At 51.1% G+C, this 15,112-nt stretch overlaps 1 protein-coding gene across 5 annotated transcripts in view; it reads left to right on the forward strand.

Annotated features, from left to right (window-relative positions):
- Positions 1–15,112, forward strand: part of LOC144169521 (organic cation transporter 1-like) — an 86,669-nt gene that overhangs the window by 44,650 nt on the left and 26,907 nt on the right. For 4 of the 5 annotated variants that reach the window (XM_077698726.1, XM_077698729.1, XM_077698727.1 and 1 more), the window contains 2 exons: positions 8,669–8,850; positions 13,330–14,440. In XM_077698726.1, the coding sequence (XP_077554852.1) occupies positions 8,669–8,850; positions 13,330–13,659 (512 nt within the window). In that variant the 3' untranslated portion in view covers positions 13,660–14,440. Of the gene's footprint in view, positions 1–8,668; positions 8,851–13,329; positions 14,441–15,112 lie in introns of those variants that run through there. The other variant, XM_077698728.1, reaches the window with a different exon arrangement.

Genomic DNA, 15,112 nt, shown 5'->3' on the forward strand with positions numbered 1-15,112 from the left:
GGCCGACTGACGCAAGCAACGGTGTCTTACGTGACCCCATTTGTCGGGCGAGCACTGTTTCAGGGAACGAATATTTTCTCCCAGAACAAAAAGAAGAAACATCCCCCTCGCGAGGGGCACGATCAAATGCAGAGCATTTCTGTGGGGGGGGGGGGGGGGGCGCCTGCAAGTCGTATGGATTACGTATTGGTTGTTGTTGTTGTAATTGTTGTCTTCCAGCGTAGACATTGTCGGTGAAGTCGATGGTGGAACGTGCCGTGAACCCCCTGCCGCGGCTATGACGCAACGTGGAGCGGCTATGACGCAACGTGGCGCGGCTATGCCGCAACACAATCCAACACAATCCACTTTAATCCAATCCAATCCAAATCCAAGCCAATCCAAGCCAATACAATCGAATCCAATCTAATGCCCCTCGCGAGAGAGTGTTATAGCGCCGAAATCGCCACCACGCGAACGCGTGATGCTGACGTCACGATCACGCCACAGATGTTAGCGACCGCAGCGCGCGCGAACGACATATGTGGTTTAAGCGCGAACCGACCGCGGCGAGAGAGCGCGATGCGAGCGCCCCACCTGTTCTTGCGCGCGATCCTAACGCGGCGAGAGAGGGTGTCGCGCACGTCCCCACCTGTTGTGCGCCCGAACCGAACGCGGCGAGAGAGGGCGTTGCGAGCGGAGAGAAGGCGAGGAGGACGCGGGGGAGAGGGCGCACCTCTGGCCGACGGTTGAATGAGTCAAGGATATAAGGCACGTTCGTAACCTTCCGTTCTGTGTCGGCTTTGTGGCTCAGTTGGTAGAGTACCGTGCACCTTGCGTTCCGCCCGCAGGGTCGTAGGATCGAAACCTGGCGCCGGCAAGTATTTATATAGTGTAGGGGGAGCGATGCGGACGCGGACTACGGACGCCAACGCGGGTGACATCGTGAGTTACTGAAATGCTCTGCATTTAAAAATGATCAGATCCAAATTAGAGAGTACGTACAGAGCGTGTACGTAGACACAAAAATATGTACACATACACACTAAACACTGTGGGAACGCGAACTTAGCGCGTTCCCTTTTGTTCGGCTTCACCGCACTTGCTCCTCGCGGGAACTTGCTTGGCGAGGCGTCGCGAGGGGGATCTACGTCCTCGCCGAAGGAGTGTCTTGTGGCCGGTGTGAGCGCACGGGAGGTAGTTGGACATCGGGAAGCGAGGCGACAGAACGCGCCGGGTGACCTCCTTCCTTCGAGGATCGGGCAAAAAGGAGGGCGACAATGGCTGCCATCAGCGTCCTAGCGAGGCAAACGCGAGCGCGCTGAGGCGCCCCGGAGCTGACTGTTGTCGCGGTGAGTCGAACCTCTCGATTCCCTTAAATTGCCCGGGCGAGGAACTAGATCCTCGCCGTCAATCAGCTAGCCTGCATGATCTCTGTATGTTTATTATTCACTAATATATGTGAGCGAGCGAAAGCACTTGTCGCTTCTTTTGTTCCGTCGAGCCACGGCACGCCGCGGCTGGCGCGGAACAGCGCGCAGTCGCGGGGTGGGAGAAAGCTTGCTTGCTGGGCGGAACGAGAAGGCAAAGGCTGATTTGTGTCTCTTCTCGCCGGCTTTGGTATTACATGGGGAAAGTAACCAACCTAGTTTACTCTGCGACACCCACATCTGGCGCGTGAACGTGGGGCTGGCTCTCGGAACATGGAACATGTCTTTGTTCGGTGCGAGAGAAGTTCTTTGTCCGAACCTGAAAAGTGTTATTGGTAGCGTGAATCAGATCGCTAGCGGAGGCAGGCGTACTTTCTTGAGAGCGGAGAGAACGTTGCTACATCACGCCAGAACATGTAAGCGCCGAGTTTTTTTCAGTGCGCCGTTTAGTCGGGACGTTTCTGCCGTGGCAAGCTGAGGCACTGAAATTCTGAAATCCCGCACCATGAAGCGCTAGGGCATAAGTCCCGCGCTGTAATGGCAAGCCCGAAGTGAGCGAGTACGAAGATGCGTTGTTTGGCCCGATTTTCTTTTTCTCTGCTTTCTCTGTTAAATGCAGAGCATTTCAGTAACTCACGATGTCACCCGCTTTGACGGCCGTATGCGTCCGTAGTCGTAGTCCGCACCCCTCCCCTTACACTATAAAAAAATACTATCCGGCGCCTGGTTTCGATCCCTCGACCCTGCGAACGCAATGTACATGGTGCTCTACCCACTGCGCCACAAAGCCGACACAGAATGGGAGGCTACGAACGCGCCTTATATCGTTGACTCATTCAAATTACTGCTGACGAGCGCTCTCTCGTCAGCAGTTGCCACAAGTGCAACAACATTAACGTAACGCAAACTACTTAACGTCGTGCGTCCCCGGAAATGCTCTGCATTTGATCGTGCCCCTCGCGAGGGGGATGTTCCGCTGCGTCGCCATGCGAACAGTTTGCCATTATAGTTTCCGCCCGCTCCGGTCGGTGTCGCCACGGTTCAAACCACGGCAGGGGAGCTGCGCGGGCGTTCGTTGATCGGCGTGCGTTCCGGCGTGGTGGTTTGATTTTTATCGACTACGTGAGTCAGGGCTCTGGTAGCCGTGTGGCCAGGGGCCAGGAGTGCCGTAAGGACTGACTGGTATTAGGGCTCGGCACCGGGCGTTCCGACATTGCAAGTCGCGATGGGCGCCGCCGCTCGTTAAGGTGCATATGTTGCAGCGAGCGGGTAGGGCCGACGGCATAGCCGATGTCCCCTTCACGGCTGTGCGAACGGGGCAGTAGAGCAAGCCTCTGGGTAGCCGGTCGTTGCCAAAGATGTGTGTTGCCCGAAGGGTTTTCGGATTCGGCACCGCGTGGGAGATGGCAGGACCGAGGAGGACGTAGGTCGGGATCAGACAGACGGGAAACGGCCCCTCTTCTCCGCTGAATGGCGACGTGCATGTCGTCGGAATGCTTGTTTTACGTGGTTGGGCACGTAGCGGGGAATACCTCCTTCGCCTCAAGAAAGTGAATTTTTTTTTTGTGTGTGTGCTGTGGGAAACCGTCTTTTGACAGCCGCGATTGTTTAGCGTCGTGCCATGCGGCCGGTGCTGAGGAATAGCATTTCTTCCTTGCCTGAGTTCAGGGTTACCGGGAATACTTGATGTGATACGCAATGCGAGTTTAGTCACCTAGGCTTGCTTGCTACGCGATATCTGTGCTGCCACCTGCTGCGCCGGGTCTGCGAGCGTTCGAGAACTGGGGACCACTGGCGGCGCTCCTGGAGCGGCAGCTACTTGGAGGCGGCCTAGCTGCGGCTCCGTGCGAGCTCCCTAGAGCTGCTGTCTCCCTCCATGATCAAGGGCGTGTTGGTGCGGGCGGCGCCGTCCTCAGCTGCATCGCGTGGCGTCACTGCGGTGCCTGGACCGCAATGTGCGGTCGGAAGGCTCCTGGACCCGTTGATACGTCCTCGGCGCGTCAGAGCTTAGAGCAGAAACTGTACGGACGTCACCTGTCAGCGCAGTCGCTACACTTGGTCGGGCTGGCTTCAGCCCTACCCTTCGAGATACTTGCCTGCTGCCTGCGACCAGGGTCGGACAGGACCTTGTGATCACCACCACCGACTGAGAAGGGCGCCAGTGCGAGTGACGATTGCTCGAGTTGGCCTGCGCTGCGCTTCGCCGAACCTTCGGCTGAGAACTCTGCCGCCCCCGGTGCATTGGGCCTACTGATGCCTGCTCAGCGGGTCTTGATGCAAGCCGCCCCGGACACAGCTGTCTACGACGAGACAGACTCTGTGCTTGGCATGCCTGTTCGAACCAACTTGTCCACCGTCACCTCAGCGTCCAGAGCAGCTGTGTTAACCTCGGTGTTATCTGCGACACCTGAGCGTTACATTGTTAGATCCTGCATGGCTGGCGATACCTGTTTGATGACGGCGAGTGCGAGGACAGCGACTACGCCGGGCGATCCTTCATGTTTTGTTTAGTGTTACGAACATTGCATCTAGATGTCCCCGCGCTGTATAATTACCACCGTACGTAAAAGTTTAAAGTTGGAGGGATGTGGGAACGCGACCTTAGCGCGTTCCCTTTCGTTCGGTTTCGCTGCACTGCTTTCTCCTCGTGGTAAGTTGCTTGGCGAGGCGTCGGCGAGGGGGACCTACCTCCTCGCCAAAGGAGTGTCTTGCGGCCGGCGAGAGCGCGTGGGATGCCAGCGGTTGGAGCTCGGGAAGTGAGGCGACAGGACACGCCTGGTGACCTCCTTCCTTCGAGGATCGGGCAAAAAGGAGGGCGACAATGGCTGCCATCGGCGTCGTAGCGAGGCAAACGCAGCGCGCTGAGGCGCCTCGGAAATGACTGTTGTCGCGGTGAGTCGAATCTCTCGATTCCCTTAAATTGCCCTGGCGAGGAAATAGATCCTCGCCGTCAACCAGCCAGCCTGCATGCTCTTTGTATGTGTATGCTCTCGTTGACATTTATTACTGAATACAGTAATAAATGTCAACGAGCGAAAACACTCGTCGCTTCTTTTGTTCCGTCGAGCCACGGCACGCCGCGGCTGGCGCGGTACAGCGCGCAGTGGTGGGTTGGGAGAAAGCTTGCTTGCTGGGCGAAACGAGAAGACAAATGCTGATTTGTGACTCTCGTCGCCGGCTTTCGTATTAGATGGGGAAAGTAACCAACCTAGTTTACCCCTGCGACACCCACAACGCTACTAAGTCCAGAATACATTACCATATATCGCAATAGTGCAGCACTTACTCGAGAAAGCACACGAGGCTTGGTGAATTAAAATGAAAAATAAATAATCAAGAAAGTGAAATGGTGCGCACAAATTTTCAAGCACGTACACAGAGTTTGGAAGTGAAGTTAATCACGAAACTTGATCCTGGCCAGTGCTGCACAAGAAAACCAACAGAGCTTTGGTAACCCGCACAGCCTGGCGTCGGTCCGACCAAGGGCCCAAAACTGCACTCAGTTCAAGTCCTACATAGTACGGTATGCACACAGATGCTACGAGAGTCTACCTTGGCACTGTGTATTTCGAACACATGCAGATGACATTTTTGATATCTTCCGTTATATAGCATGTTTAACGGATCGGTGAAGAGGCCTTCAGAAGTTTGAAAAAGAAATGACTTTTGTACATCCAATTCTCCATGCAGTCGAGGTTGCGAGGATTGCGGCATCCTTTCTTGTAAACGGAATTGGCAGCGGTGGAAGAGATGGGCTGTGGGCCGTTGAGGCTGCATTATCAGCTGCAACATTTCCGGTGACTCGGCAGTGAGCAGGAAGCCATTGCAGTTCTACGCTGTGCCTCTGTTGCGTTGCTTGAAGGTGCAGATAATGTCTCTTCCATGTCATCTCATTCTTCAGTAGTGATGCTAAGTGCTCAAGAGCATACGCAAAACCTATAAAAAAGCCCATTTAGTGGAGATAACTTTTTAAAATCTTGAATGCATGCTTACATAAAAACATTTGTATACCTAAAAAAAAAATTGACTTCCTGTCTCACCGAAGGTACACGTGGTCTAAAAGGAGCAGCATGGTGGAGAGCTCCGGAATAATTTGAATCACTGAGCGTGCGCCGAAATATTAGGGAGTTTTAGCATATCGCTGCCGTGTTTGCGTTACCGTTTCTCGCGCTACCGGACGCCGGGGTTTCCGTTTACCACTGAAAGCGGTAGCACACGTAGAACTGCCGAAAAATAACAAGCTTAACATTTCTTTATCAACTTTGAATCCTTGAACCTTCACCTCACTCCGCACTTTATCTGTAACTTTTTCCCAACAGACCTACCAGGAACTATAACCCTCTTAAATTTACTGCGATTTTGGCACGCACGAACAACTTTAAATTTTCTTTCTTCCCCCGTACAATATGTTATTGGAATGCCTCGCCAGTCGAAACGTTCTTAACACAATGCTCCTGAGTTGATTGATCAGCTCTTCGAATAAAATGTAACCATGTTACGTCCCGTGTTATGGACCAGCATCTCTGCTATTGTGTAACGTTTCCCTTACTGTTTCGCTCTTTGCTTCCCTGTTTTGTGTATTAGTAGTATTATATTTGAGGTATGCCCGTTCTCTTCTTTTGATTGCTCTGTTATTACTGACGTGTACTTTTTCCTTTCTTCTTTTATTTTCTTTGTTTACAACGTGTTCACCTCATTGTTGTATTAATAAACCACTCCGTTGGCTAAGGCGTTGTGCTGCTGAGCCCAAGGACCCGGATTGGATTCCCGGCCGCGGCGGCCGCTTTTCTGATGGAGAGACAGAGAGAGAGAGAAAGAAATCTTTAATGGACACTAAAGAGGTTAGCCCCACAAACGGCGGGGCCTGCTACTTCAGATGGGGGTGAACATAGTGAGGCGAAAAAAGAAAAAAAAAGGGGGTGGGGAAGAAGTACACAGCAACAATGAAAGAAAATCAGATCAGTTCGGAACGTAGAAAAATGTACAGCACTACGAGAAAAAATTTGAGGATCCCGAGGTTAAAAAACCTCGATTAACCCAGACTCAGACAAGAAAGTTAACAGAGCCCTTGTTCCTCGCGCCGCGTCAGCGTGGTTGTGCCACAGACCAAGAAAGTGATGCAGCTCTAAAGAGTTTCCGCGTAGCAACCGCACGAGAGTTCTTTTCGCTGTTTCGCGATGAGTTGTATGCTGCAGGCAGTAACACAAGACGTGCCGTATGTCTTCCCCCACAGAGCACACAGAGAACAATGGCGAGTCCGCCCAGCGTATTTTAAAAAGAAAGCTACCAGTGAAGGCAACATTCAGGCTAGTCGGTGAAGAACACCCTCTGTTTGCTTTTGTAGGCCTCGCGAAAACTGGAAATTGCACTGAGGGTCAATCACGTGCAGAGGCAAGGGTATCTTAAGAGGGTCCTGCCATGCTGATAACTACAGTTTCCGCCCCAGTGTGTCCACGGCCGTACTTCCGTCTCGTCTTGTCTGGAATGCGGGATTCCAATAGACACAAGCAGACTGTGTGCCTCTTTCGCTGCTGCGTCAGAGACGACGTTCCCCTGGATGCAGGAATGACCTGGCAGCCATTGAAGCGAGATGCAGTGCCTGCCTCGTAGTCCAAGTGTGTGCAATGTGTGTAGATCACGCACAAGTTGGCTGCAGCGGTGGGATGGCTTCATCAGTGCTTGCAGGGCAGGCCGCGAGTCGGTGAAGATCACCCATTGCCGAGCGGGACTGCTGGTGATGTGAACGAGTGCTTCCCTAATAGCAGTCTACTCAGTGAAGGTGGATGACGTCTTATGACTGAGTTTCTCTTTCGCAGTTAGTCCCCTGGACGGAATCCACACTGCTATAGCTGACGAGTCAGTCGTCACGGAGCCGTCTGTATACACGTGAACGTGGCAAAGATAACGTGAGCTGATATGCTCTAGCGTGAAGTATCGCAAGGCTGGCTCAGGCAGTGATGATTTCTAGCCTATACCTGGTATGTTGAGGCATATATTCGATGCTGCAACTTTCCATTGCCGAAAGGCAGGCTTGCTTGGGCGTTCGAAGTTGGCCGGTAGGACGCTCCGTACATGAGGGGAAGACACCTGTGCTAGAGGATGGTCAGCACACCGTGTTACGTGATGGAGGCTGGTGCGAAGGAACTCTTAAGCTTGGAGTGTCTGGGCTGACATGCACCTTGCTTCGCAGAGACTTCTATTCGTGGATGTGCACCTTGAAGGGCCCAGGCAGATGCGCAGAACTTGAGCCTGTGCACACTCTAGCACTCTGAAGTTTGTCTTAGACAAACCAATAAGCGCTGGGAGGCTGTACCGCAGAAGGCCAAGGAATGGTGCCTTATAAAGTCATAGTAGTGAAGGCACTGAGCACCCCTATGTTTTTCCTGTCAGCATCCGGAAAATGGGCATAAACGACTGCAGGCGTTCCCTAAGGTGACGGATATGGGGGGCCCAATATAGTGATCGATCTAATGTAACTCCAAGAAATTTATGGTTGTGAACGGGCGGTATTTCTGTGTCATTTATGACCACAGGATAGCGGCATACATCCCGCCTCATAAAGGCAACTGAGGCACACTTTTTCGGGTGAAATTAGCAATCAGCAGTAGTACTAAGATACTTTTGAATTGCAAGAAGAGCTTTCTGCAGTTTGGATCGTATGCTCCTCCGGGTTTTGTCAGAAGCCCAGACACAAATGTCATCAGCGTAGAGATATATGTTGACACCTTGAGGTAGTACTTTCGTGATGCGGATGAGGCAGACGTTAAACAGGACAGGACTTAGAACTCCGCCTTGAGGTACACCCTGTGTAATCTCATGCCTCTTTGTGTCGCCTTCATTGGTGGTCATATAGACATACCGATTCTGCAAGTAGTCACAGAGACATGTGTGCGTCCGCCCTCGTAGCCCCACAAACGTAATTTTCCTTCGAACAGCATCATGAGAAATGCTGTCAAAAGCCTCCTTGATGTCTAGGAAGACAGTAGGCGAACAGTGAAAACGCCCGTGTGTTTAGAATTAGGCTCACGTTACAGAACCCGGGGTGTTAAAAATTAATCCACACGCCTCCACAACGGCGCGCCTCATCGCCTGTGTAGAGTGGTGCCATAAACCTCATCATCATCAATGATCCACTCCTGCTCGGGCCGGCAGTGGCCTGCAGCATTGTACAAATGAATAAATGAAAATAAATACATGGGCGCTCAGCTAAACTCCCGAGTACTTGAGATTTGATCCTTCGCTACGCATTTGCTTCGCAGTTTCTGGATCGTGGACCCTTGCGATGGCTGCTATCTCCATAGGGAACTTTGCTGGCACTTACTTGGTAACGTACCAGTTGGCGTCCGAGATGTTCCCCACCGTCGTTCGTGGCCGAGCAGTGCAGCTACAACGGCTTGTCGGAGACCTCGGGGGACTCGTCGGCATGCAAGTGGCCGCGCTGGTGAGAGATGATATTCTCGCGTTTTTCCCGCCGTGTCTCCATTCCGAATCTTTAGAGAAGTGTTGTTGGCACACTCTCTTCTTGTCCCTTAATGTGACACCTATCATCGTCCGTTCCATCTGAGAGCCGTGGGTTAATTGGCGTATTCATGGGAGGTTGTGCCCATTACTACACCAGGCTGGACAATACTGCTCTGAAGAGGGAGTGCGTTAACGGCAATGGTCACCAGTTTAAGGCCGATCCCGAGGCCTCATTCTGCAATTCCACCAACCAGAGGATTTCTTTTTAATCTGGTGGGATTTGTGCGGCACTGGGATTCGAACCATGGTCCTTCCGCACGCGAGGAGGACGTTCTACCTCTACGCCACCGCTACATTAAGCGACAGGAAGACAGCGCAGTGGGTCAGGGAACAAACGCGTGGTAAGGACATATTAGGAGAAATAAGGAAGAAGAAATGGGCGTGGGCAGGGCACGTAATGCGAACGCAAGATAACCGTTGGTCATTAACAGTAACAAAATTTATTCCTAGGGAATGCAAGCGTGGCAGGGGGTGGCCTAAAGTTAGGTGGGCAGATAAGATGAAGGAGTTTGCGGGGATAAATTGGTCGCAGTTAAGACAGGACCGGAATATTTGGAGAGTACCGTACTTACCCGATTCTAACGCGCCCCCGATTCTAACGCGCACCTGATTTTCCTGGCAAAAAACAAAAAAAAACTTGCACCTCCGATTGTAACGCGCACGGATCTTTATGACCCAGACAGCCGAATGCGGGAGAGGGCGATTTATTTCCCGAAGTAATCTCCCTCATCTCACTCCTCGTCGCTTTCCGCTGACCACCACATTTCGTCCTCGGGGCCGCCAAGAGCGTTCGCGATGCCACACTTCTGAACGAACGTACAACCGTGGTCGATGGGATCGTGGCATCCCGCGAGCTTCTCCAGAGCCGCACGCTTCAGCCGACCGCTCGTTTTGAACGCGTGAGAGCCGCTGCTGCCATTGCTGTTATCATGTGCGCAACTGGAACGATTTGACGATTTGTGTGAACGCCGATAGAAAAGCCTAAGCGCTTATGCTTCCTGCGTTCGAAAAATTGTTGCTAAACATGGAGGAAGTATTCCTCCATGTTGCTAAAGGCTCTGGCGCCATCTTGAGATGGCGATGGGTGGTAGAAAATTCCCGCTGTTTCGGCAGTTTCTGTTTCGTATCCGATTCTAACGCGCATGCGATTTTTCGGCCTATTTTTCCGGAAAAAAGGTGCGCGTTAGAATCGGGTAATTACGGTAATGAGAGGCCTTTGCCCTGCAGTGGACGTAGATAGGCTGATTATGATTATGATGATGATGATGTTGACGCACGCCCTGAAGAAGTAGGCTAGAGAACATGACAACAGCGCAATGATAAGAATTCAAAAAGGAGGGAGACACAACCTGCGCTGTTTACCTGTTTATTAAAGGAGCCATGGAGACAGAATACAAGTTTGTTTTATACGAAAGATTTCGCGTTTTATAGTGCCCCAAGCGCTTGTGCTGCAGCAAATGATGCCGTATTCACTGAGAAATTGATCAATTTAGGTTAAAATTTTGATTCTCCCGCCAAATCGTGGGTTTTCGAAATGTCACTAATGACACCAGAAGCGAGTGTATTCAAGCGAACTTGCACTGCGTCATTCGGATTTGCGGCTTTGCTGTCCGTCAGCCCTCCCAGATGGCGCTGCTATAGTAATCCACAAACCGTTGACCGCCGTTGCTTTGTTTTTGAGTGTATTTGCACATGGCTTTATTTTGTTACTGTAAAAAGTGATCGTCTCGTGAAATCTGGGGTATCCTCGACAAACACGGACACGTAAGACAACGCCACTTACGCCAATCGGCCAGTGTCCTGTAAAACAACTTCAAAGCGGCGGAAAGCTGGGCAACTAAAACAAGCATAGTGCGCCCTGTACCAACAGCAGTGCGCATCGGGACTTCTATGCTTACGTGCGTTTTCGTAACTTTCATTGTGTACCGCACCATTCTTACTGCAGTAAAATGAATATACATTACACTTAAGCGCAAATATTTCGTTCGGAAAGCCTATAAGCCGTGGCTAATTTGCGTTTGCTTTTTCCGTCCTCAGGCAATCGCACAGCTGGGCTCATATGACCTCATAGGTTCTGTTGCGGAAATGAGCTAGTGGGTCGCATGACCAATCCGTTCTTCCTAGTAATGTAGCTTATTTGACCGAAGTGTCCGTTAACAGTGGTGTCAGTATGATTCTATCGAGGCAATCTTCAGAATGAACCGGACTTGTGTTTTGTCCTCATGGCTTTTTTAATAGGTACCAGTGTACCTTCAACCACTATACGTGCAGGGAAATCGAAAAATACCGGTCAACTTTTTCTGTGCCTAGTTCGAACGTACTGCCCGTTTTGCCGTAAGACTCACCCAGTGAGCGCCAAGCGGGAGTACTCAAGCTCAATGAACTTTGACTGAACCAATATTCCATTCGAAACGGCTGGCTGCAGAAAGAAGATGTCAATTAAACCGCAGTTTTGAAGAGTACGATTATTTCAATTTCCATCAACAACTCACCGGGCCAACAATTGTTCTCTCTGCAGCCAGTCAAGTAGTATATAAAGCAAAACGTTCTTCCCTTTTTGGAGGGGAGTGGAGTAGGAATATATATGCTCGATACGAAGAAAGGGCTGGATTGTGCGATGTTGCATGTGTAGCGTGTTCGGAATTTGCGAAATGGAATGACGAATCATAGCCAGGTTCAAATCTAACCAACCCGATTGGTTTCGTGTTGTGGAATTAACGCATTAGGCCTGCATGCCAGTGATTGTTGTTCATTTACCGTTGATATTGTTGTGCTTGAGCGTATATCCATTCCCTTTTAAGAAAGGCGTATCATGTGTCTATGAGGCCTGTAAGTAAAGGGCGTATGTCATAAAAACGCGCGAGTGCCGGTGTTTTGGCATACGGTGGCAGCAGCCAAGAAAAAGAGACTCTAGACAACTCGTTCTGTTGGAGTGTGACGCCTTTAGTCAAGGTAATAGGAGGAAAGAATATCGCACGCTCAAGAAGACGCGCTGATCGGAATATCACCCAGGCTAGCCGGTGTGTGTGGTGCCGTAAGCGGGAACGTTTGAAGTGAGCCGTCTGCAACCGCGCAAAACCAACCGGCGGCATCCCCACTAAAAATGCGCACTTGCATGCACCTCGGCAGAAGACATTAATTTTCACGCGTGAGCGCCCGACTCCTAACTTTGAGGATACGCGTCGCGGGTCGATGAAGCTCAGCGATAAAAGCTCCGTACAACGCCAGGAATCAGGTTAAGGGTGCATCTGACAAAACAATATAATGCACGCAATCGTGGTGTCCGTGATTGCGCTGAAAATATAGGACATGATTAGACCTACAACAGGGTAAACAGTTGCTGAAACGATGAGAGAAAAATCAAAATTAAAAAAGGAGGGAAAGAACGAGAGAAAGTAAGGTCATAAGAATAGCCGGTTCACTTCGTGTAATGATCATATCATGTTTTTTAATGCGAATTATTTTCTATCCAGTAGTCCTGAAACAAGGTGCTGGCTCGCCGACTTGCATACCTGCTTCCTATCACAATTCGCTAGAATGGGTGTTAAGAGCTGCGCTAGCGCAAGTAGCGCTATTCACGCATTCGCCCGCACCACACACACACACACACACGCACACACACACACACACACACACACACACACATAAACGCACGCACACACGCACACACACACACACTCGCACGCGCCCACGTACCCCCGCACCCGCATCCTCCGCACACCAGACACACACACACACACACACACACGCACACAAACAAACAAACACGCACACGCACGCACACACATGCACGCACACACACGAACACGCACCCGCACCCGCACACGCACACGCACACCCACACGCACACGCGCCCGCACGCACACGCACGCGCGCATGCACACACACACACGCATCGGCACACACATACACACACACACACACACACACGCACGCACCTTCATGTATGCAAGCGCACATACGCGCACGCGCGCGCATACAATATCGATTCGCTGAAGCTATTCCAAGCGCTATCAGGTAACCCCAAAAATATCAATATAACGAAGTAATTCTCATGAATTATAAGTAATTATGCGGGTAATTCGCCCAAGCCAAACAACAGTGTGCAATAGAAGACAACAACGATCGTAATAGGATATCTGCTGTAGTATTGTTTCTTTGTTCTTCGCCCTTGGACGATGATGTTTTATCCAGAACCATAATCACAAATGACACCTTCTGTCATCAATTCTTGAAATTCGGGTAGTTAGGGGCCCTTCAGATGCATCGGGGTGGAGACTGCAATCAACGGTTGCTTTGAATTGCGTCAAGTGCTTCTGGCCATTAGTTCCTTTGTTCCCATTTCAGCTACGAAAGTGTCCGTGTGTATAACGACTATACTGTTTCCACACTAACGCAGGCCGAGTACAACCAGCTCCTGCCGGTCACCGTGATGGGCGTCTTGTCGATGGTGGCCTCGGTGTTGGTGTTTTTCCTTCCGGAAACTGTGAACCTCCCTCTGCCACAGACGCTTGAAGATGGCGAGCACCTGGCTCAGGACCGAGGGCTCTGCTTCTGTCCCGTGCAAAGAAGAAAAAGCCATGCACCTAAGCAAAAGAGAGAGTACGCAAGTCGCGCTGAAGTGGAACTCAAGAACGAACTGCTAGCGACAGCTACGTTGTCCTCCGCCAGTGCAGATTGTCACGTAGAAAGCGCAGCAGAGCGGAAATGTGCCACTAGCAGCGTGTGAAAATTAAAGGGACACTGAAGTGATATGTAAACATTGCGGGATTACTAGCGCAAATTGTAGTCCGGAGTCCCCAGGCCATGTTTCGACCACTCTAGGCGCGTTTATGCGATTTTATTTAGTAGAAAAACTAATTCGAAAATGCTGTCCTCCTCTCTTTACGCTCGCCCATTTTCTATGGCGTTTTCGTGTGACGTCAGGAGGGGATGAGCTGGCAATTGGCTGCGCCACGGCTGCGCTACTGCACGGCTCTCCGGCCGACAGAGTCAGTCGGCCCAGCGTTTCGTCCGCCGGCCGCCGGCAGGTCGTCGCAATCAAGGAGGTTAAAAAAAATTGCTTGGTCGCAATTCGTTCGCTTAGTTGAAACGAAGCCAGGACACGTTTGTGAATGGAAGAATGTGCCTTTCTTTACTTGGTTTGTTTGTACACTGTATCTAGCTCTAAGTCAAGTTCGCTTCACACAAGTGCTGCACAAGCGCACATGCGACGCTTCGCTGACTGGTACGCCAGCAGGAAAATATAAGGCCTCTTGAAGGCGGGAGAAGAGTCAGCGAAGTCAATATAGGTACTAAGGAAATAAAATCAACTGATATTTTTACCGTACAGCGTAAAACTAGGGCGCGGGAAGCACTTTTTTGCGCTGGGCGAACAAGCACAGCGGTCAGCAGCACGACTACGCATCTGCGAACGCTTTTCCGTCTACGAAATGCAATTGCTAGACGTGAGCTACTGTGGAAACTCGGGCGACGCTTACTGCACGATCGCAGTACAACAAATAGTCACCTAAGCTGCTTGAAATGCCAAAACTAAATAAAAGTGTAAACCGGTTGTACAATATATACCCTATATTAGCAATGCCTCCGCGTCCCGCTCCGTGGCTCAGTGGACTCTGCTTCCGGTAGCGCTAGCGAGCGGACGCAAGATGTCGAGCTCCCCAGTTGGAGCGGTCGTTGCGGCTTCGGGCCGCGGAAACAGGACAACGGAAAACGAAGCACAGGACTACCAGATAATTCTGCCTCAACTGCCATCAGGTCGGTTCGTTTTGAACACAGTATTCTTGCACGCTGACGTCAAAGCGAGGCCTTATCGAGTGGAAGATTTTCGAGACGCGCTCGCACGCTTGGAACTGCTCCCCGACGTGATAGCGTTGGGAGCGTTCCAAATGAATCACGTGTGGGCAGTAACATTCAAGGACGCCGAAAGTGCCAAAAAGTTGGTTGATTTTCGCGACGTAAAAGTAAAAGACCGTCGCTGCATGGTCATCGACCCGAACAACCAGGTGCTGCGAGTGAAAGTGCACTGCCCTTATGAAAATTTCTATGTCCAGTCAAAAGACAGTCTGCGTCCCGAAGGAAACAGACTGCGTGTGTCCTGTGTGTTTCCTCTGTGTTGGAATTTCGCCACCGACTTTCTGCGTACTCCAAGTGTCCCGTGTGTTTCCGTCCTCCATGCGTCC

Source organism: Haemaphysalis longicornis, unplaced genomic scaffold, assembly GCF_048455015.1.
Source record: "Haemaphysalis longicornis isolate Haplotype H1 unplaced genomic scaffold, Haemaphysalis longicornis Haplotype H1 scaffold_2, whole genome shotgun sequence".
Lineage (NCBI taxonomy): Eukaryota > Metazoa > Arthropoda > Arachnida > Ixodida > Ixodidae > Haemaphysalis > Haemaphysalis longicornis.